Genomic DNA, 22,720 nt, shown 5'->3' on the forward strand with positions numbered 1-22,720 from the left:
ATAAAACAGTTTGAACAAACAACTGGGTCGTGTCCATAGATACAGAACAAAAAGACTTAGCGACTGGGTCGCGTCTCTGGCAACTGAACCGATAGAACGAACGACCAGCCGGCTTGGGTAGCAACTACATTTTTTTGTCGGGGGCTCGTTTCTGCTAGTTTTCTTGTTCTTGTTTTGAGGTGTTTTGACTGATTTCATATCTATGCTAATATGGCAAAACATTTGCTAGCTAGCTAACCAACAACTGTACCGATTTATTTGAGAGACAAGTGCTCATTGTGCACATCTATGTTTTCAAATATAGTTTACATGTTGTGAACAATCTAAGCCCATCCTGTCTGTTTTGCCCCATACAGTAGTTGCGCACTCGTCGGTTTTGTTGCTGAACAATCATCCAGTCTATATTCCTGGATTTCAAAGAATGTCCCTGAGCATAAATCTACATCTCAATAGTCTAAAGTAGATTCCTATACTTGTCTCCTTTCATTCATCTGCACTGAAGAAAAGTGAAGGCATTATAATAAATAACTGCTGGGAATGTCCATTCATCTGTCCAGTTCTTTCATATCAGATTTTCTTTTAGCTTATATCAGGAGGAAAGGAGACAAGGCGATATGATGCGTCAACACTTTGGTTTCGGGATGCTCTCACTGGGTTTCATGTTTATCATCGCCACTGTTGGAATTGCAGGTGTGTGTGTAGCTGATAAGGCATGTGGACAGAACCATAATGGACTCCTTTGTGAAAGGTCCTTTGATCAATTACAAAAAACATCTGTGGCTTTATTTGATTCTATTGATTGATTCCATTCAACATGTCTTGCCAACTGACTAAAATTAAATGAAAACCTTTCCATTCTACTTAAGTGTTGCTATAACTGTGTATTTGCATGGTAGTTACATAGGCAGCTACTGTCAAACCGTAGTGTTTAGTCAGACTTTGTTATATTGCTTACAACTATGTAACATAGTATAATACATTACAGACCAAGGTAAAAATGCTTTCAAATAGTTGAGCTGCACTTGATTTAGTTTTCCCGGTACTATGTCCCAAAAGTGCATACTCCAAGCTAAATCAGCATTGATCTAGGTCTGCTATATCCCCTTATATTACCACAATGAAATCTCCTTTTAAAATGAAAGACCATGTGTCCCACCCAAAATATTCTATTCAAAACCCATGATATGAACATATACTGGCTACCTCAGATCATTTTACATGATGTACATGTTGCTGAAGAACCTCAATTAAACTGCTGTGCTTGAGGATGACAATTTCTGTCCCTTTCGATATAGAGATATACAGTACCAGTCAAAAGTTGACACACCTACTCATTCAAGGGTTTTTCTTTATTTTTACTATTTTCTACATTGTAGAATAAGAGTGAAGACTTCACAACTATGAAATAACACATATGGAATAATGTATCCAAAAAAGTGTTAAAAAACCCAAATATATTTTATATTTGAGATTCTTCAAATAGCCACCCTTTGCCTTGATGACAGTTTTGCACACTCTTGGCCTTATCTCAATCAGCTTCATGAGGTAAAGGGTGGCTTCATGAGGTAGTGCCTTGTTAGAAGTTAATTTGTGGAATTTCTTTCCTTCTTAATGAGTTTGAGCCAATCAGTTGTGGTGTGACAAGGTAGGGGTGGTATAAAGAAGATAGCCCTATTTGGTAAAAGACCAAGTCCATATTATGGCAAGAACAGCTCCAATAAGCAAAGAGAAATGACAGTCCATCGTTACTTTAAGACATGAAGGTCAGTCAATCTGGAAAATGTCAAGAACTTTGAAGGTTTCTTCAAGTGCTGAGGCAAAAACCATCAAGCGCTATGATGAAACTGGCTCTCATGAGGACCGCCACAGGAAAGGAAGACCCAGAGTTCTCTGCTGCAGAGGATACGTTCATTAGAGTTACCAGCCTCAGAGATTGCAGCACAAATAAATGCTTCACAGAGTTCAAGTAATAGACACATCTCAACATCAACTGTTCAGAGGAGACTGCGTGAATCAGGCCTTCATGGTTGAATTTCTGCAAAGAAACCACTACTAAAGGGCACCAATAAGAGGAAGAGACTTGCTTGGGCCAAGATACACAAACAATAGACATTACACCAGTGGAAATCTTTCCTTTGGTCTGATGAGTCCAAATTTGAGATTTTTGGTTACAACTGCCGTGTCTTTGTGAGACGCAGAGTGGGTGAACGGATGATCTCCGCATGTGTAGTTCCCACTGTGAAGCATGGAGGTGTGATGGTGCTTTGCTGGTGACACGGTCTGAATTATTTAGAATTCTAGGCACACTTAACCAGCATGACTACCACTGCATTCTGCAGCGATAAGCCATCCCATCTGGTTTGTGCTTAGTGGGACTATCATTTGTTTTTCAACACGACAATAACCCAACAAACCTCCAGGCTGTGTAAGGGCTATTTGACCAAGAAGGAGAGTGATGGAGTGCTGCTTCAGATGACCTGGCCTCCACAATCACCCGACCTCAACCTAATTGAGATTGTTTGGGATGAGTTGGACCGTAGAGTGAAGAAAAGCAGCCAACAAGTGCTCAGCATTTGTGAGAACTCCTTCAAGATTGTTGGAAAAGCATTCCAGGTGAAGCTGGTTGAGAGAATGCTTAGTGTGCAAAGCTGTCATCAAGGCAAAGGGAGGCAACTTTGAAGAATATAAAATATATTTAGATTTGTTCAACACTTTTTTGGTTACTACATGATTCCATGTGTGTTATTTCATAGTTTTGATGTCTTCACTATTATTATACTATGTAGAAAATAGTAAAATAAAGAAAAACCCTTGAATGAGTAGGTGTCCAAACCTTTGACTGGTACTGTGTGTGTGTGTCCACCTCTTCTCTCAAAGCTCTCTATACTTTATTGGGGAACATTGAGTTAAGGTAGTTTCCGCGTAGCGCTCAGGGCCTCTTTTTCACCAACATCTTCATTGTGCAAGTGATGTAGAGGCACCATCTGTGGATTGTCCATCTGACTGTCCAGGGTTTTCTGTTGTAAGTCCCACCAGAGCAAGCCAGGGTCAATGGTATTTCTCTTGGTAGGTCCTGTTTAAACAGAAAATATAATTACACATGACTGCTAGCAGTGGTTTGCTGACACACACACACACACACAATATATACAGTGCATTCGGAAAGTATTCAGACCCCTTCTCTTTTTCCAAATGTTGTTAGGTTACAGCCTTATTCTGGATAAAATGAAATGTTTTCTTCAATCTACACACAATACCCTATAACGACAAAGTGAAAACAGTTTTGTAGAATATTTTGCTAATTTATAAAAAAACAAAACAGAAATACCTTATTTACATAAGTATTCAGACCCTTTGCTGTGAAACTCGAAATTGAGCTCAGGTGCATCCTGTTTCCATTGATCATTTTTGATGTTCCTACAACTTGATTGGAGTCCACATGTGGTTAATTCAATTGATTGGACATGATTTTGAAAGGCACACTCCTGTCTATATAAGGTCCCATAGTTGACAGTGCATGCAAAAACTAAGCCATAAGGTCGAAGGAATTGTCCGAAAAGCTCCAAGACAAGATTGTGTCGAGGCACAGATCTGGGGAAGGGTAAGAAAAAAATGTCTGCAGCAAGGAAGGTCCCCAAGAACACAGTGGCCTCCGTCATTCTTAAATGGAAGAAGTTTTGAACCACCAAGACTCTTCCTAGAGCTGGCCGCCTGGCCAAACTGAGCAATCGGGGCAGAAGGGCCTTGGTCAGGGTGGTGACCAAGAACCCGATGGTCACTCTGACAGAGCTCCAGAGTTCCTTTGTGGAGATGGGAGAACCTTCTAGAAGGACAACCATATCTGCAGCACTCCACCAACATGATTCTCTGGTCTGATGAAATTAAGATTTTACTCTTTGGCTTGAATGCCAAGCGTCACGTCTGGAGGATACCACGCACCATCCCTATGGTGAAGCATGGTGACAGCATCATGCTGTGGGGATGTTTTTCAGCGGCAGGGACTGGGAGGCTAGTAAGGATCGAGGGAAAGATGAACGGAGCAAAGTACAGAGAGATCCTTGATGAAAACCTGCTCCAGAGCACTCAGGACCTCAGACTGGGGTGAAGGTTCACCTTCCAACAGGACATCGACCCTAAGCACACAGCCAAGAAAGCAAGAGAGGCTTCGGGACAAGTCTCTGAATGTCCTTGAGTGGCCCAGCTAGAGCACGGACTTGAACCCAATCTAACATCTCTAGAGAAACCTGAAAATAGCTGTACAGCGACGCTCTCCATCCAACCTGACAGAGGATATGCAGAGCAGAATAGGAGAAACTCCCCAAATACAGATGTGGTAAGCTTGTAGCATCATACCCAAGAAGAATCAAGTCTGTAATCACTGCCTAAGGTCCTTCAACAAAGTACTGAGTAAAGGGTCTGAATACTTATGTAACCATGCAAACATTTTAAAAAAAAACTGTTTTTGCTTTGCCATTATGGGGTATTATTTATTAATTGAGGCAAAAAAAAAGGAATACATTTTAGAATAAGGCTGTAATGTAACAAAATGTGGAAAAAGTCAAGGGGTCTGAATACTTTCCAAATGCACTGTATGTCTGTCTGAGCTGAATGGTCAAGACATGGTATTAAACAATAAAAACATTGAGGAAACGATAAAGAAATCGTACTTTTATTACCTGTTGCATAGCTCACAGCTACCCCAACCAGCACCACTGAAATTGTCCCCACAGCACCAAAGTAGAGGTAGGACATGGAATAAAAGTTCTGCAGACTCGTCAGTCTGTGGAGAAATGTTTCCTTGGTCAGCGTATCTCATAAGAGCCTTTCCTAACCATGTGACTGGACCAGGAACATCTGGGCCATATACTATCCAACATTCAAGATAAGAGACAAGTTATGAACACTTTAATGAGATATATGATTGATTGATGATAATAACACACTTTTGCTACTTCTACTGGTGGTACTACTCTCAGTTTGTTAGTATGTCTCTCCATATGTCTTCCTCACCCATGTTGATATTGGGGAAGCGGCATGGAGGCGGAGGGTGTGTCCATGCCCAGGCTGCTGTTGACTGTGCTGTTACTTGATGGACACTGATCTGTATAGGTGGGCAGGACTCCCATGGTCTGCAGACTGGGAGGATGGAGGGTTGATCCAATGACCAGCCACAAGGAGATGGAGAAGCCCACCGCCACGCCACTAAACACGCCCTGAAGACAAAAGTAAAAAGACTTGTAATATAATCTCTGAAGGCAATCAGTCATTATGGAATTCTCTGGAATGAGCTAAAACAAAACTGTGGAATTAGCTGTACCAATAATCTTCCTATGGAGGGTTAAAATTACAAAGGTGAATAAGGGTACTGGGCAATACCCCCATAACAAATCATAGCACCCTCCTAAGCATCAAAATAGAACGGACACCCCTGTAACTCTTATTACATGAGCAGCGACTCTTCTCTCTTCCCAAATGTTCCCATTGTGCAAACAGCATCTTGTCCAACTCACCGGCCTGTTACTAGCGGGAACAAACATCCCCAGGATGAAAGCCCCAAGAAGTGGGCCACTGACCACTCCCATGACTGTGAAGGACCCCTGAGGAGGAGAAGAATAGGGACAATGTGACACTGGACAAATCCTTCATTATTCTCAGTCCCAAGGCTTATGGCTGTATGTCAGGACAGCATTTTGGTATACTTGTATTGGTGTCCATAAGAAAGCCTTTTGTGTACCTGATCTGAGTCCGTGGCCTACAGAGACTTTAAACATGAGGAGGAATGTAATATGGTGCAGGGAGGAACCTACTTGAAGAACTCCCCAGTCCAAGAAGGTTGAGAGAGCAGCCACCGTGATACATCCAGCCCCATACATGAAAGCTAAAACACAGCGACACATTAGATGCTACAACGCCAGCTTGATAAGGTCACATTGTTTTGTACCACATTGTTTTGTACCACATTATTAAATAATCAAACTATTTAAGGTGTTTTTCACTTTAGAGAAAGAGTTGCTGACCTAATACAAAAGTACAACTTTAAAATTGCACTTACACAACCCTCTGGAAATTAAAATCAACCTCTTCTGTGACATGTTGGCTAGATGTGGTTTCAGTAGATCATCCATGGTAACAGCTGCCATGGCGTTGATGCTGGTGGAGGCAGTACTGTAAAGCAGTGAATTACCAGCATTGATGTCATCAGTGGTGTCAGTCATATGCTGATTTATGACTTGATGCATATTACAGATAGGGATTGGATACCTCAGGGTGCCACTGTATGCACAAGCCAGAAAAAGACCGGGAAAGCCTGGGTGGTCTTGAAAGATGTCCAGCACCAAGTATGGCATATACTTTGAAAGAGAGAAGAGGGGAAATGTATTAGAGCCCAAATATTAACACAAGCGCAATCATTTCATAAAAAAGGGAGAAAATCAAATGTTTACAATTCTGTGAAAGTTCATTGGGTGCATTTACTTTAGTGGATGTAGATTTCACTTTAGGACCACCTCTTTAGGACCACTCCGGTCCCCGAATACCCCCAACAGTGCACATCTGTATTGTAGTCCTTGTCAAGCACACCTGATTCAACTTGTCAACTAATCATCAGGCCCTCAATGAGTTGAATCAGGTATGTTTGTCTGAGGCTACAACAAAAGTTGGGAACCACTGGTGTAGATTGTAGTAGTTATGCCATTACCTGGTCTGGAGCAGCAATCTTTCCAGACTTCAAAGGGTCACAGTGGGAGTAAAAGGCAAACATGACAATGCCGCAGGTGGCTGCACTGCCCACAACGAGACACAAGCCCACTTGGTTGACAAACAACGCCCTGCAGAGAAGGACAAGCAAACATCTACGTTTAGTCCAGTACAGCCTTGTGGGACATTATTTTTCAGCAAACATCCTTGTTCTATATTATCGGTCAATAGACAGTGTTTTATCAGTAGACGTCCTGTTCCTCCTTGTTGCCAAACAGTAGACGTCCTGTTCCTCCTTGTTGCCATACAGATCATTTCCAGGGCCCATATTCGTACAGTTTCAGAGTAGGAGTGCTGATCTTATTCATTATATAATAAAAGGCAAAACTGATCCTAGATCAGCACTCGTTATCTGAGGATCGCACTTTATGAATAAGGACCTTGGTCTTGTGGGTAAGACATGGACACCCCTCTAGTCCAACTAATCTGGGACAGGGACTGTGCTGGACTGCCATCATTTGAGTGATGGTCTAAACCAGGCCTCTCCATCCCTGTTCCTGGAGAGCTACTGTCCTGTACGTTTTTCACTCCAACCCTAATCTAGCGCACCTGATTCTAACAATCAGATGGTTGAATCAGGTTAGTTACAACTGGGGTTGGATTGAAAACCTACAGGAGAGTAGCTCTCCAGGAATAGGGTTGGAGAGCCCTTGTCTAAACATATACTGAACATTTTTCTTACAGAAGTGCAGTGCGTCCTATAGAGTAAAGTGAGTCATTCTGGAGTGATTTGGGAATCATTACATCCTTCTGGTTATAATTTTCTCTGAACATTACTATCAGTAATCAGCCTTTCATGTGTGAAGTGATTGTGAATTGTGGCTCTTCTTTGGAAATAATAAAAACACCATTGCTCATTTGACTTACTGTATAACAAACTATTGAACTTGCACTGTGCTTCTCTTCAAATTAATTTGATAGCCTGTATGCGTCAGGGTTCCTTAGTATTTCAGAACTCCCCTTTGCTTCTGTATCATTTTTATTTGATCTTTATTTAACCAGGTAGGCCAGTTGAGAACAAGTTCTCATTTGCAACTGCGACCTGGCCAAGATAAAGCATAGCAATTTGACACAAACAACACAGAGTTACACATGGAATAAACAAAACATAGAGTCAATAATACAGTAGGAAAAAAAGAAAACAAAAAGTCTATATACAGTGAGTGCAAATGAGGTAAGATAAGGGAGATAAGGCAATAAATAGGCCATGGTGGCGAAGTAATTACAATATAGCAATTAAATACTGGAATGGTAGATGTGCAGAAGATGAATGTGCAAGTAGAGATACTGGGGTGCAAAGGAGCAAGAGAAATAAAATAAATACAGTATGGGGATGAGGTAGTTGGATGGGCTGTTTACAGATGGGATATGTACAGGTGCAGTGATCTGTGAGCTGCTCTGACAGCTGGTGCTTAAAGCTAGTGAGGGAGATATGAGTCTCCAGCTTCAGTGATTTTTGCAGTTCGTTCCAGTCATTGGCAGCAGAGAACTAGAAGGAAAGGCGACCAAAGTAGGAATTGGCTTTGGGGGTGACCAGTGAGATATACCTGCTGGAGTGCGTGCTACGAGTGGGTGCTGCTAAGGTGACCAGTAAGGTGAGGTAAGGCGGGGCTTTACCTAGCAGAGACTTGTAGATAACCTGTAGCCAGTGGGTTTGGCGACGAGTATGAAGCGAGGGCCAACCAACGAGAGCGTACAGGTCGCAGTGGTGGGTAGTGTATGGGGCTTTGGTGGAAAAACGGATGGCACTGTGATAGACTGTATCCAATTTGCTGAGTAGAGTGTTGGAGGCTATTATATAGATGACTTCGCCGAAGTCGAGGATCGGTAGGATGGTCAGTTTTACGAGGGTATGTTTGGCAGCATGAGTGAAGGATGCTTTGTTGCGATATAGGAAGCCGATTCTAGATTTAATTTTGGATTGGAGATGCTTAATGTGAGTCTGGAAGGAGAGTTTACAGTCTAACCAGACACCTAGGTAATTGTAGTTGTCCACGTATTCTAAGTCAGAGCCGTCCAGAGTAGTGATGCTGGACGGGCGGGCAGGTGCGGGCAGTGATCGATTGAATAACATGCATTTAGTTTTACTTGCATTTAAGAGAAGTTGGAGGCCACGGAAGGAGAGTTGTATGGCATTGAAGCTCGTCTGGAGGTTAGTTAACACAGTGTCCAAAGAGTGGCCAGAAGTATACAGAATGGTGTCGTCTGCATAGAGGTGGATCAGAGAATCACCAGCAGCGAGAGTGACATCATTGATGTATACAGAGAAGAGTCGGCCCAAGAATTGAACCCTGTGGCACCCCCATAGAGACTGCCAGAGGTCCGTACAACAGGCCCTCCGATTTGACACACTGAACTCTATCAGAGAAGTAGTTGGTAAACCAGGTGAGGCAATCATTTGAGAAACCAAGGCTGTCGAGTCTGCCAATAAGAATGTGGTGATTGACAGAGTCGAAAGCCTTGGCCAGGTCGATGAATACGGCTGCACAGTAATGTCTCTTATCGATGGCGGTTATGTCGTCGTTTAGGACCTTGAGCGTGGCTGAGGTGCACCCATGACCAGCTCTGAATCCAGATTGCATAGCGGAGAAGGTACGGTGGTCCGTTATGCTCTGGTTTGAGTCACGTTGTTCGAACTGGCGAGAGCTTTCCGAGCTAAAGGTTAGCTGATGACTGCTAGCAGTGGTTTGCTGACTGATAGCTGGTAGGTAGTTAGCCATCTAGCTTCAGTTGAGGGATTCCAGATCCAAAGTAATTAGAAATACTTTAGAAAAAACAGATCCACACCACATTGGGTGAGGCAGGTTGCAGGAGAGTATTTAGAAGTTGAGGTTTAGGAAAATATTTTAAAAAGATATAATCAATCAATCAAATGTATTTATAAAGCCCTTTTTACATCAGCAGATGTCACAAAGTGCTATACAGAAAGCCAGCCTAAAACCCAGTTGGCTTTTCATTGCCGAGCATTCATTTTTACAGACAGCAGCTACGATAGAGAGAAAGAGAGTCAAAAACAGCAGGTCCGGGACAAGGTAGCACATCCGGTGAACTGGTTAGGGTTCCATAGCCGTAGGCAGAGCAGTTGAAACTGGAGCAGCAGCAAGACCAAGATTGTCAGAATCAAATCCATCTTAAATACATTAAACAGTCTCCGCTCTACTGGGTGGTCGAGCTAGAACTCTTCTTATATAAAAAGATATATACAAGGGACACGACAGGACATAGACGTCTGACGGCTACATCTTGGATTTCAAACCAAGGGGTTGCGTATTACCAGTTTATTTTATTTCCTGTAACTACTAGTCCAGTTGGTTACAGTTATATTCCTCCCTTTTTTATATAGGAAGGTCTAAAGAATCTAAAATCTGCTTTTATTCATTGGCAGCATTAAAAATACATTAATATATTTCACAAAATGTGAATTTGCATATGATCTTGATCATACATCATCTTGGTTTATCTTATGTGAAAATAAGAAACTGTGATCCAGCATAGGCTTTGCTGAAAGCGGACGTCTGCACTCACCACTGGGCCTGTCGCTCTGTTCTGCAGGAGATGTAGCGTTGCACCTGTGCCTGGTTCACACCATACATGGACAGCCACAACAGCGTACCGCCAACAGTAAAGCTCCAGAATGTGTATCGCCTCCTTGGGTCGAAGTCAAAACTGATCAAAAGAGAAGGTATTGATGGTGTAGTCATGGCAAGTGTGATTTTTTGGGGGCGATTGTGCAATGGATAGCTGAAAGGCATATTGTTAGTTGAATAAAAGGCAGTTTTTTACTCATTAAAGTTCATTCGTGATCCATTGTTGGCAATCTCCAAAACCATTGCTGGCCCACCAACCAAAACAGTGCCCTGGATGAAGATGGCGATGAAGCCAGAGAGCATGACCAGGATCTGGAACACGTCTGTCCAGATGACTGCTTTCATGCCCCCCTGTGGTGCGGAGGACAGGCAGACAAGATAGATTCAGAGTAGCACCCTGTGCTAATACAGTCCATTTGCTATGAAGTATGGAGAAGGCATTCTCCATACTTCATAGAAGGCGTCTTACCAATGTGGTGTAAACAGTACAAATGAACCCAGTTGAGAAGAGGGATGCCCACATATTGAGCCCAGTGGCTGGAATACAATAATTAAAACATATTAATAACAATTATACGTAACACATTGATAATGTATCACACACAGGTGGTATAGAGCATTATAACGCTTACTAAGCCTTCACAACAGCTCATGGTCTCTATAGTCATACATGCATTTATAATGAATTACATACAGGAGGTTGCGTACACATTATTGTGCTTCTCCAGAGGTCATACCTTGGCTCATGATTAAGGCTGGAGCATAGATCACAATTCCTGTGTAGAGCAGCTGGAAAAAATGATAAAGTTTAAATCAATGGCCAATTGACGCTATATGTTATACACACACACACCTAATATGTATGTATGCATGCATGCTTGTATGCATGCATGCATGCATGCATGCATGCATGCATGCATGTATGTATGTATGCATGCACACACACATTCTGTCCTCAACATTATACATAAGTCATATGAGGATGACTTCGCGCATGCTCTATCAGTTTGCCTTACTTACTGTTGAGACTATAAACTGGACACTTCCAAGCAGCTGCATCTCTCTGCCAAATCTCATCTTGAGGTACTGTGACAGCAAAGCAAAGAGTAATTGTAACAAAACAGCATCCTTCCACACATACTGTTCTTCCTATCCCTCCCCCTGCCTTCCCCATACACACAAACATTTAAAGTTCAACAGTTGCTAGGCCATAACCCCATTTCTTACTTGCATTGATCTAGTAGCTATGTATTGTATGTGCATGGCATCTCTATGGATACTGTCAATGTAAAGGGTAACAAAACCTCATTGGTGCTGGTGATACCAAGGCGGTAGAACACTGGCAGGAACAGGTATGCAGTCAGACAGGAGTTGATGGTTTGCCCGAGGCACATGTAGAGGAACTTAAAACCATAGAGGGAGGCTTCGGCTGGCACTCCCAGGACCTGGACAGCTGACATGAAGCTGGCACACAGTGACATTCCCACGGGTACGGCTGGCATACTACGGCCACCGGTGAAGAAGTCATCCACCTTAGCGTCACCCGGTTTCTTCTTCAGGGCCTGGAACAGCCCTATTCCCATGGAAACGAGCAGCATGGCAGCAAAGACGACGTAGTCTGCCAGGACAAAGCCTGGTCGGGGTCGTTCAGTGATATGTTCTCCATCCATTGCTTTGTCCTCCTTGTCGTGTTGGATGGTAGAATCAGATGCTCCAGGTGTTTCTTGGGACTGAATAGGATGTATGCATAATGAGTATAAATTACGGTGTAGAGGATATGATATAGCACCTTTTGACCTTTCAACTACAATTAAATTTACAGATAAAATGTCATATATAGTGTCTTCAGAAAGTACTCACAACCCTTTCCTTTTTTTAAATGGATACACATACAGTTCCTTTTTTTTAAATGGATACAGAGAGTTGAAGACGGAAGTTCACATACACCTTAGCCAAATATATTTAAACTCAGTTTTCACAATTCCTGACATTTAATCCTAGTAATAATTCCCTGTCTTAGGTCAGTTATGACCACCACTTTATATTAAGAATGTGAAATGTCAGAATAATAGTAGAGAGAATGATTTATTTCAGCTTTTATTTCTTTCATCACATTCCCAGTGGGTCAGAAGTTTACATACACTCAATTAGTATTTGGTAGCATTGTCTTTAAATTGTTTAACTTGGGTCAAATGTTTTGGGTAGCCTTCCACAAGCTTCCCACAATAAGTTGGGTGAATTTTGGCCCATTCCTCCTGACAGAGCTGGTGTAACTGAGTCAGGTTTGTAGGCCTCCATGCTCGCACACGCTTTTTCAGTTCTGCCCACACATTTTCTATAGGATTGAGGTCAGGGCTTTGTGATGGCCACTCCAATACCTTGACTTTGTTGTCCTTAAGCCATTTTGCCACAACTTTTGAAGTATGCTTGGGGTCATTGTCCATTTGGAAGACCCATTTGAGACCAAGCTTTAACTTCCTGACTGATGTCTTGAGATGTTGCTTCAATGTATCCACATCATTTTCTTCCTCATGATGCCATCTATTTTGTGAAATGCACCAGTCCCTCCAAAGCACCCCCACAACATGATGCTGCCACCCCCGTGCTTCACGGTTGGGACGATGTTCTCCGGCTTGCAAGCCTCCCCCTTTTTCCTCCAAACAGAACAATGGTCATTATGGCCAAAGAGTTCTGTTTTTGTTTCATCAGACCAGAGGACATTTCTCCAAAAAGTACAACTTTGTCCCCATGTGCAGTTGTAAACCGTAGTCTGGCTTGTTTATGGCGGTTTTGGAGCAGTGGCTTCTTCCTTGATGAGCGGCCTTTCAGGTTATGTTGATATGGGACTCATTTTACTGTGGATATAGATACTTTTGTAACCGTTTCCTCCAGCATCTTCACAAGGTCCTTTGCTGTTGTTCTGGGATTTATTTGCACTTTTGCACCAAAGTACATTCATATCTAGGAGACAGAACGCTCCTCCTTCCTGAGCGTTATGACGGCGGCGTGGTCCCATGGTGTTTATACTTACGTACTATTGTTTGTTCAGATGAACGTGGTACCTTCAGGCATTTGGAAATTACTCCCAAGGATGAACAAGACTTGTGGAGGTCTACAATTTTTTTCTGAAGTCTTGGCTGATTTCTTTTGATTTTCCCATGATGTCAAGTAAAGAGGCACTGAGTTTGAAGGTAGGCCTTGAAATACATCCACAGGTACACCTCCAATTGACTCAAATGATGATGTCAATTAGCCTATCAGAAGCTTCTAAAGCCATGACATCTTTTTCTGGAATTTTCCAAGCTGTTTGAAGGCAGAGTGATACAGCGAATTATTAGTGAAATAATCTGTCGGTATACAATTGTTGGAAAAATTACTTGTGTCATGCACAAAGTAAATGTCCTAACCGACTTGCCAAAACTGTAGTTTGTTTACAAGAAATTTGTGGAGTGGTTGAAAAACGAGTTAATGACTCCAACCTTAACTAAACTGTAACCTTCCGACTTAAACTGTAATACCCCATATTGTTTTTAGAAATGTTCACAAATTAATTAAAAAGAAAAGCTGAAATGTCTTGAGTCAATAAGTATTCAACCCCTTTGTTATGGCAAGCCTAAATAAGTTACGGAGTAAACATTTGCAAACAAGTCACATAATAAGTTGCATGGACTCACTCTGTGTGCAATAATTATGTTTAACATACCCCACACATACAGATAATTGTAAGGTCCCTTAGCCGAGCAGTGAATTTAACACAGAATCAACTCAAAGACCAGAGAGGTTTTCCAATGTGTCACAAAGAAGGGCACCTTTTGGTTGATGGGTAAAAATGACAAATATCCCTTTGAGCATGGTGAAGTTATTAATTATACTTTGAATGGTGTAATGGACACAGCTATAAATCGCTGCCAAAGGCGATTCTAACATGCATTGACTCAGGGGTGTGAATACTTGTGCAAATTAGATATTTCTGCATTTCCTTTTCAATGATTTGCAAAAATGTCTAAAAACATGGTTTAACTTTGTCATTATGGGGTATTGTATGTAGATGGATGAGAAAATAATATTTAATACTTTTTTTTTTTTTCAGGCTGTAACAACAAAATGTGGAATATGTCAAGGGGTATGAATACTTTCTGAAGCCACTGCAGGACAAAACTTTATACTGTTTAGTAAACAGGGGCACAACTTCCCCGACAACCCCCCCCCCAACAATTATAATAATTTAAATGTTATAGAAAAAGTGCCGTAGCAGTGCTTTAGGACCCTTAATACTTGCCTGGCGACTCATCCAGAATTGAATTTCGATGCTCTATCGATCGCTCCATACATCAGTGGGAACCTGCTATCCTAGAAGTCGTTTGTGCTTAAGCCAAAATTATATGGTTCAGGAATTCGGTTTCTCGGACCAATCAGAATGGTTTGAATGTGTTCCGATTCGAGAAGTCGTCGGGGGGAAGCAAATCCATACTCATCGTAGAGAAGAAATGTTAGTGGGCGTGGTGTTTTGCCGGAGCGATATGATGGGTAGCCAGGCAAGTTTGACACCGCAACCAGCGGCTTCTATAGCGAGCGTGACAGTGTGTGAATTTGGCAGTTTGGGTTATTACCTATTATGACCCCATTCCTGAAAGCTAAGACTCCCAGGAACTTACAGAGCTCCAAAAGTATTGTGACAGTGAATTTGTTGTTGTTGTTGTTGTTGTTGTTGTTGTTGCTCTGTACTCCAACACTTTGGATTTGAAATGATACAATGACTGAGATTAAGTGCAGATTGTCAGATTTAATTTGAAGGTATTGTCATCCATCTTGTGTGAACCGTTTCGAAATTACAGCACTTTTTGTACGTAGTCCACCCATTTTAGCTGTCACGGTTGTCGTAGGAATGAGCGGACCAAAGTGCAGCGTGTGTCGTTACACATTTTATTTATACTGTGAAACTATGCAATACATAAATAAACTTGAATGACAAAAAAACAAACGTGACACAGAGGTGAAACAGACTACTCAAAACTAATCACCCACAAAACCCAGGTGGAAAACCCCTACTTAAGTATGATCTCCAATTAGAGACAACGAGGACAAGCTGCCTCTAATTGGAGATCATCCCAAACAAAACCCCAACATAGAAATACAAAACTAGAATCTAAACATAGAATTAGAAAACATAGAGAGAAAAAACCCTGTCACGCCCTGACCTACTCTACCATAGAAAATAGCATCTTTCTATGGTCAGGACGTGACATTACACCCCCCCCCCCCCCCCCCAAAGGTGTGGACTCCGACCGCACCTAGACAAAAACAACAACCCCCCCCCCCCCCCCCCCCCCCAAAAAAAAAAGAGGGAAAAAAAGGGAGGGCAGGGTGGGTAACTTGTATATGGTGGCTCCGGTGCAGTACCCAGAACCCTATCATCCAGCGGATCCTCCCACAGAGGCGGCGGCTCCGGTTCGGGGCGTAACCCCCGCTCCGCCCGCTGATTCCTCTGCTTCAGTACCACCAGCCCATGGATCGTCATCGGAGGAACCGGATTACAGACCGCCACCGGAGGTTCCGGGCTGCAGGCCACCGCCGGAAGCTCCGGACTGGGAACTGTCGCCGGAAGCTCCGGACTGGGAACTGTCGCCGGAAGCTCCGGACTGGGAACTGTCGCCGGAAGCTCCGGACTGGGAATGCGCACTGGGGGCCTGATGAGTGGGGCTTGCACAGGTGATGCCAGACTAGTAACATGCACCTCAGGGCGAGTGCGGGGAGCAGGAACAGGACACCCCGGACTGGGCAGGCGCACTGGAGGCCGGGTGCGTGGAGCAGGTACAGGTGACGCCAGACTGGTAACACGCACCTCAGGGCGAGTGCGGGGAGCTGACTCAGGTGGCACCAAACTGATAACACGTTCCTTTGGGAAAAATCCGTGCATCCTCCACCAACTCAACAACTCTCCAATATCTCTTTTCTCCTGGATTGGTTCTGGTTCCCTCCTCGGCTCCGCCGACTGCTCCATGTGCCACCCCCCCAAAATTTTCTTGGGGTTTCGGTGGCCGTCCTTCCCGACTTCGTAGCCGGGTCTCCTTCGCTGCTTCCACCTGCTTCCCTGGCAGGCTCTTGTCTCCTGCCACTACTTCTTCCAAAGTCAAGGATATATTCCTCCTAATCTCCTCAAAAGTCCACTGGTCCATACCACGTTGCTTGGTCATATTGTGGTGGGAGATTATGTCACGGTTGTCGTAGGAATGAGCGGACCAAAGTGCAGCGTGTGTGTCGTTCCACATTTTATTTATACTGTGAAACTATGCAATACATAATTAAACTTGAATGACAAAAAAACAAACCGTGACACAGAGGTGAAACAGACATTACTCAAAACTAATCACCCACAAAACCCAGGTGGAAAACCCCTACTTAAGTATGATCTCCAATTAGAGACAACGAGGACCAGCTGCCTCTAATTGGAGATCATCCCAAACAAACCCCAACATAGAAATACAAAACTAGAACCTAAACATAGAATTAGAAAACATAGAGAGAAAAAACCCTGTCACGCCCTGACCTACTCTACCATAGAAAATAACATCTTTCTATGGTCAGGACGTGACATTAGGGGACCAAAACTATTGTGACATTCACTTACAGTTTGTGTATCAAAGTAGGCCAATGTCATCACAAAATACAGCCTAAATAACGTGAATCAGTGAAGTACTCCTTCAGATAAAGGTCTGTGTAGCTCCTGTTCTGGCACATCATTTGATTATATGCTGAGGGTATTAAACTAAATGTTCCGGGGCTAAAGTGTTTCAATTTTGAAGGGACCAAATAAAATGTTAAAGGATCTTTACATTTTTTTACTTCAATTTGTCCATGTGCCATGAAAGAGGTCAAATGGGGCCAGGAGAGACTGTCATCCACAGTTTTATTTTGTTTCAAAAGCCACTGCTAACTTAACCAATAAAGAAAACAGATAGGGGCAACCTCACCATGTTTACCAGGGGCAACCTCACCAAATCAACTTAAGCATGACCAAATCAACTCAAAAACTTGGTTCAAAGTTACTTTTACACGGTGAGCTTGTCCCTATCACTCCCATAGTTTTTTGGTTATTGTTGCCTAAAGTTAGCTTAAGTTGGCCGTGGCTTTTGAAACAAATTTGAACCATAGATGACTGTCTCTCTTGGCCCCATGGATTACTTTCTGGGTAAATGACAAAACAGAGTCTGAAAAAGTGAAGACTATAACTATATATATTCATGAAAACTTTAACAATTGTCCGACTAAATATGTTTGATATAGAGGAAGTCTTCCTAAAGACCATCAAAAGTCATTGTATTTTGCGTTTTTAAGTTCCATTTGTTAGGCTATTTGGTTCAAGGTGCAATACAATATTGATTCTTGAATTACCTTTTCTCTAGTTTGGTCTTTTATAAATCCCTTAACATGTTTAATAATGATCTCTTAGCTAGCTTGATGACAATGGCCCTTTTTGATGTTCTAAAAATAACTGGATAGAAGTGCCATGGATCATGTCAAATTGTCTAGAAATGCAGGAAATGGGCTTTAGGTGGCAAAAAAAAAAATGTCTGGGGGAGGACCCCGCCACTTTCTGCCTCCCCTACTTCTAAAACCATAGTTGTGCACACTGGCACTTTTAGTGGGTTTATAAATATTGTCGTCTCAATAACCCAACATTTGGTTATGAGACCATTATACAGGTTAAGAGGGAAACTCATTCCATTATAACCTGTATCCATGATCAGATTAAAACCACAAAACAATTTGAGAAACGTGAAAAAGTTCAAATAACCTTACCTGTGTCCTCTCTAAAACTCAAATCCCCAGTCTCTGAAAACCATTTACCTTCTAACCTTCTTCTGCAGAGTTTCAATTGGCAATAGCCTAAGACACTAGGACATTTGTAGAATGCCAAGTGAGGACGAAGAATTGCAGCACCTTTCCTTAAAAGTGCATCTGCAAACTTGGTCTGTTACAGTGAGTGGAACTTCGTACTTCGTGTGTTGAACAAGGTATTGGGGGAGGAGCAAGAGTAAAACAGGTCAGGAGGATTAGAATAAGAGGGATTTTAATAAGTTGAATTGTTCCTTATTGTCATGCTGCTGAAATTAACTAATGGGAAAGGGATGGGCAATCGTATGTTGTGTTAAAAACCCTGTAAATGCATCAGATTTAACATTGGTTTAGATCTTGATTATGTTTAATTGAGCATATGCAGTTCACTTTCACCTACATTTAAAATGTGCTAACATTTCAGGATTTTATAAAAACATTCAAGTTCAGTTTTATTGATGCCCATATGAGTCAACACAAGCTGAAATCCATGGACATAATATACTAATTGAAGTCCATAAATAGATCAACAGGTAAAACATTTAATGACATGTCCTTGTGTATGCGGACACATCTTTAAAGCAACAATCAGCAGTTAAAAAGATAAAGCATCTTCCCTGCCCAGTCTCTGTAAAAAGCTGAGGGAGGGATGGAGCTTGACAAAAAAAATACTTTCAAATTCATAGACAGAGCTATGTGAAGCAAGGACTGACCATCCATGATAACACTTATGATTTCATAAGTCCAAAAATGGATGTAGCATCTGCAGACTGTACCTTTTAAAGGACTAAACACAATAGAGAATATTCAACACAAACTTGCTTTACAAATACATTTCACAAAGAGAGGTTGTGGTATTTGTGAATCCCCTCTTTAGCTTTAAGTTGCCCTATTTTACAAATAGTACAGGTTCATTCTGTTTCATGCTACAAATCACCTTTACATGGGAGTCTTGAGTTCCCATTGAATGCATTTCACGATATTAGTTTAGCCAGAAAGGGTCTGAACACCAAAAGTACAGGAGAGCCGGCTCTGTAAATGTCTTGGAAAACTCATACAACACACCACGACTCAGCTTTTGTCACAATACTAGTTGCCGCAATACCACTTTGAAGACTATCCAACTTAATACAGCTGCACTTGACAAATGAGAATTGTAGGACTCCTGATATAGAATCACTTCACTAGCTCTGGCTGACTAACAGCTACCGTAACGTACACATACCTAACTGACTCGTTTGCGTCTTCCCTACAAGCCTACACAATTGGTCCCTTCACCAGCTGCCAATTATCTGGTACGTCATCCAATATTGGAGAAGACAGCTGGTTGCAGAGTTGTATCGACAATGTATACAAAAAAGTGTACTCCTAAGACATTTGTAAGCCCTTAAAAAGGTCCCGAAAGGATTCTGATTCCCATGTAAAATAGCCTTTTGAGTGACTAAAATATCACCTATAATCCTTTCAATTCTAAAGACAATAGACATAAGGGCTATTGTCTGGTTGGAATATTATTGCAGATTTATGATAAAAACATCCTAAAGATTGATTCTATACACCGTTTGACATGTTTCTACGAACTGTAATGGAACTTTTTTTGACTTTTCGTCTGTCTGGACTAAACTCACGCGCTTAGTGAATTTGGAGTGCTGGACTAAACGCGCAAACAAAATGGAGGTATTTGGACATAAATATGAACTTTATCGAACAAAACAAACATTTATAGTGGAACTGGGATTCCTGGGAGTGCATTCTGATGAAGATCATCAAAGGTAAGTGAATATTTATAATGTTATTTGTGACTTCTGTTGACTCCAAAATGGCGGGTATCTGTATGGCTTGTTTTGATATCTGAGCGCTGTACTCAGATTATTGCAAAGTTTGCTTTCGCCGTAAAGCTTTTTTGAAATCTGACACAGCGGTTGCATTAAGGAGAAGTTTCTATAATTCTGTATAACACTTGTATCTTTTATCAACGTTTATGATTAGTATTTCTGTAAATTGATGTGCTCATTCACCGGAGTTTTGGAGGCAAAACATTTCTGAACATTACAGGCCAATGTAAAAATGGGATTTTTGGATATAAATATGAATTTTATCGAGCAAAACATACATGAATTGTGTAACATGAAGTCCTATGAGTGCCATCTGATGAAGATCATCAAAGGTTAGTGATTAATTTTAGCTGTATTTCTGGTTTTTGTTTGGAAAATGGCTGTGTGGTTTTTCTTGTCTAGGTGCTGTCCTAACATAATCTAATGCTATGCTTTCACCGTAAAGCCTTTTTGAAATCGGACAATGTGGTTGGATTAACGAGAAGATTATGTGGTTGGATTAACGAGAAGATTATCTTTAAAATGGTGTATAATACTTGTATGTGTGAGAAATTTGATTTATGAGATTTTTGTTGTTTTGAATTTGGCGCTCTGCTATTTCACTGGCTGTTGGCGAGGTGGGACGCTACCGTCCCATATGTCCTAGAGAGGTTGCAAATTTGGTGATACACAAAGCAACATTGAAATTGCATCAATGATGCACTTTCTTTTCTAGACATCTCTCATTTGGCATGTCTCTTGTGATGTGGTTCACGGCAGCACTGAGGAATGTGTTGACATTTGTATTTATTATGGATCCCCATTAGCTGCTGCCAAAACAAATAATACAATTTTAAAACATTCAAATGCATTTTAAAACAGATTTCACAATACATTAAGTGTGTGCCCTGACATGACAACTGCGTCAGAGTTTTGAACAACCCTTGTCCCCCCCTTTTGTTTCATGCTGGCTGAAGACCTAGCTACTGTAGCCAGTAACTAACTAACACTAGACAGATGAAAGGAGAAACAAATTCACACTATTCATCTATGGCAAAAATACTGAAATTACCTGATACCCTACAGTCAAATTTTGGCACCAGTAGATGAACTGTCTAGCTAAACTCAGCAAAAAACAAACGTCCCTTTTCAAGACCCTGTCTTTCAAAGATAATTCGTAAAAATCCAAATAACGTTACATATCTTCATTGTGAAGGGTTTAAACACTGTTTCCCACACTTGTTCAATGAACCATAAACAATTAATGAACATGCACCTGTGGAACGGTCGTTAAGACACTAACAGTTTACAGACGTTACGCAATTAAGGTCACAGTTATGAAAACTTAGGATACTAAAGAGGCCTTTCTACTGACTCTGAAAAACAAAAGAATGATGCCCAGGGTCCCTGCACATCTGCGTGAACATGCCTTAGGCATGCTGCAAGGAGGCATGAGGATTGCAGATGTGTCCAGGGCAATAAATTGCAATGTCCGTACTGTGAGATGCCTAAGACAGAGCTACAGGGAGACAGGACGGACAGCTGATCGTCCTCGCAGTGGCAGACCACGTGTAACAACACCTGCACAGGATCGGTACATCCGAACAGCACACCTACGGGACAGGTACAGGATGGCAACAACAACTGCCCGGGTTACACCAGGAATGCACAATCCCTACATCAGTGCTCAGACTGTCCGCAATAGGCTGAGAGAGGCTGGACTGAGGGCTTGTAGGTCTGTTGTAAGGCAGGTCCTCACCGGCAACAACGTCGCCTATGGGTGCAAACCCACCATCGCTGGGCCAGACAGGACTGGCAAAAAGTGCTCTTCACTGACGAGTCGCGGTTTTGTCTCACCAGAGGTGATGGTCGGATCCGTGTTTATCGTCGAAGGAATGAGTGTTACACCGAGGCTTGCACTCTGGAGCTATGCGTTACAGGGAAGACATCCTCCTCCCTCATGTGGTACCCTTCCTGCAGGCTCATCCTGACATGCCCCTCCAGCATGACAATGCCACCAGCCATACTGCTTGTTCTGAGCATGATTTCCTGCAAGACAGGAATGTCAGTGTTCTACCATGGCCAGTGAAGAGCCCGGATCTCAATTCCATTGAGCACGTCTGGGACCTGTTGGATCGGAGGGTGAGGGCTAGGGCCATTCCCCTCAGCAATGTCTGGGAACTTGCAGGTGCCTTGGTGGGCGAGTGAGGTAACTTCTCACAGCAAAAACTGGCAAATCTGGTGCAGTCCATGAGGAGGAGATGCACTGCAGTACTTAATGCAGCTGGTGGCCACACCAGATACTGACTGTTACTTTTGATTTTGACACACCCTTTGTTCATGGACACGTTATTCCATCTCTGTTAGTCACATGTCTGTGGAACATGTTCATTTATGTCTCAGTTGTTCAGTCTTGTTATGTTCATACAAATATTTACACATGTTAAGTTTGCTGAAAATAAACGCAGTTGACAGTGAGAGGACATTTCTTTTTTGCTGAGTTTATATAAACCACACCCCTCTGCAAACACACCTTCTCCTGTGTTGGTTACAAGGCGGTACTTATTTAAATTAGGTAATAGAATATATATCATCTTACCATTGGTGTATTAAAATGAGAGTTAGGGTGATGTCACCCGATCCCCTTAATAATACCGCCTCCTGAATCCAAGTATTTGACACGGGGGAGGGGGACCACTAACTTTGATAAATCTATTAATGTAGAAG

At 42.1% G+C, this 22,720-nt stretch overlaps 1 protein-coding gene across 1 annotated transcript; it reads right to left on the minus strand.

Moving 5' to 3' along the window:
* Window positions 1–1,420: 1,420 nt before the first annotated feature.
* slc5a5 (solute carrier family 5 member 5) lies at window positions 1,421–18,422 on the minus strand. Its single transcript, XM_014149454.3, has 15 exons — window positions 18,144–18,422; window positions 11,648–12,073; window positions 11,364–11,429; window positions 11,081–11,132; window positions 10,813–10,880; window positions 10,540–10,694; window positions 10,282–10,422; window positions 6,698–6,827; window positions 6,262–6,350; window positions 6,053–6,165; window positions 5,808–5,878; window positions 5,511–5,597; window positions 5,011–5,213; window positions 4,677–4,780; window positions 1,421–3,073 (listed from the first exon to the last, which is right to left on the minus strand). The coding sequence occupies exons 2-15, from the start codon at window positions 12,011–12,013 to the stop codon at window positions 2,907–2,909; spliced, it is 1,812 nt and encodes a 603-aa protein (XP_014004929.1). The 5' UTR covers window positions 12,014–12,073; window positions 18,144–18,422; the 3' UTR covers window positions 1,421–2,906.
* Between the last annotated feature and the right edge of the window lie 4,298 nt (window positions 18,423–22,720).

The sequence above is a fragment of the Salmo salar genome, chromosome 16 (genome assembly GCF_965601325.2).
Source record: "Salmo salar chromosome 16, fSalSal1, whole genome shotgun sequence".
NCBI classification, from domain to species: Eukaryota; Metazoa; Chordata; class Actinopteri; order Salmoniformes; family Salmonidae; genus Salmo; species Salmo salar.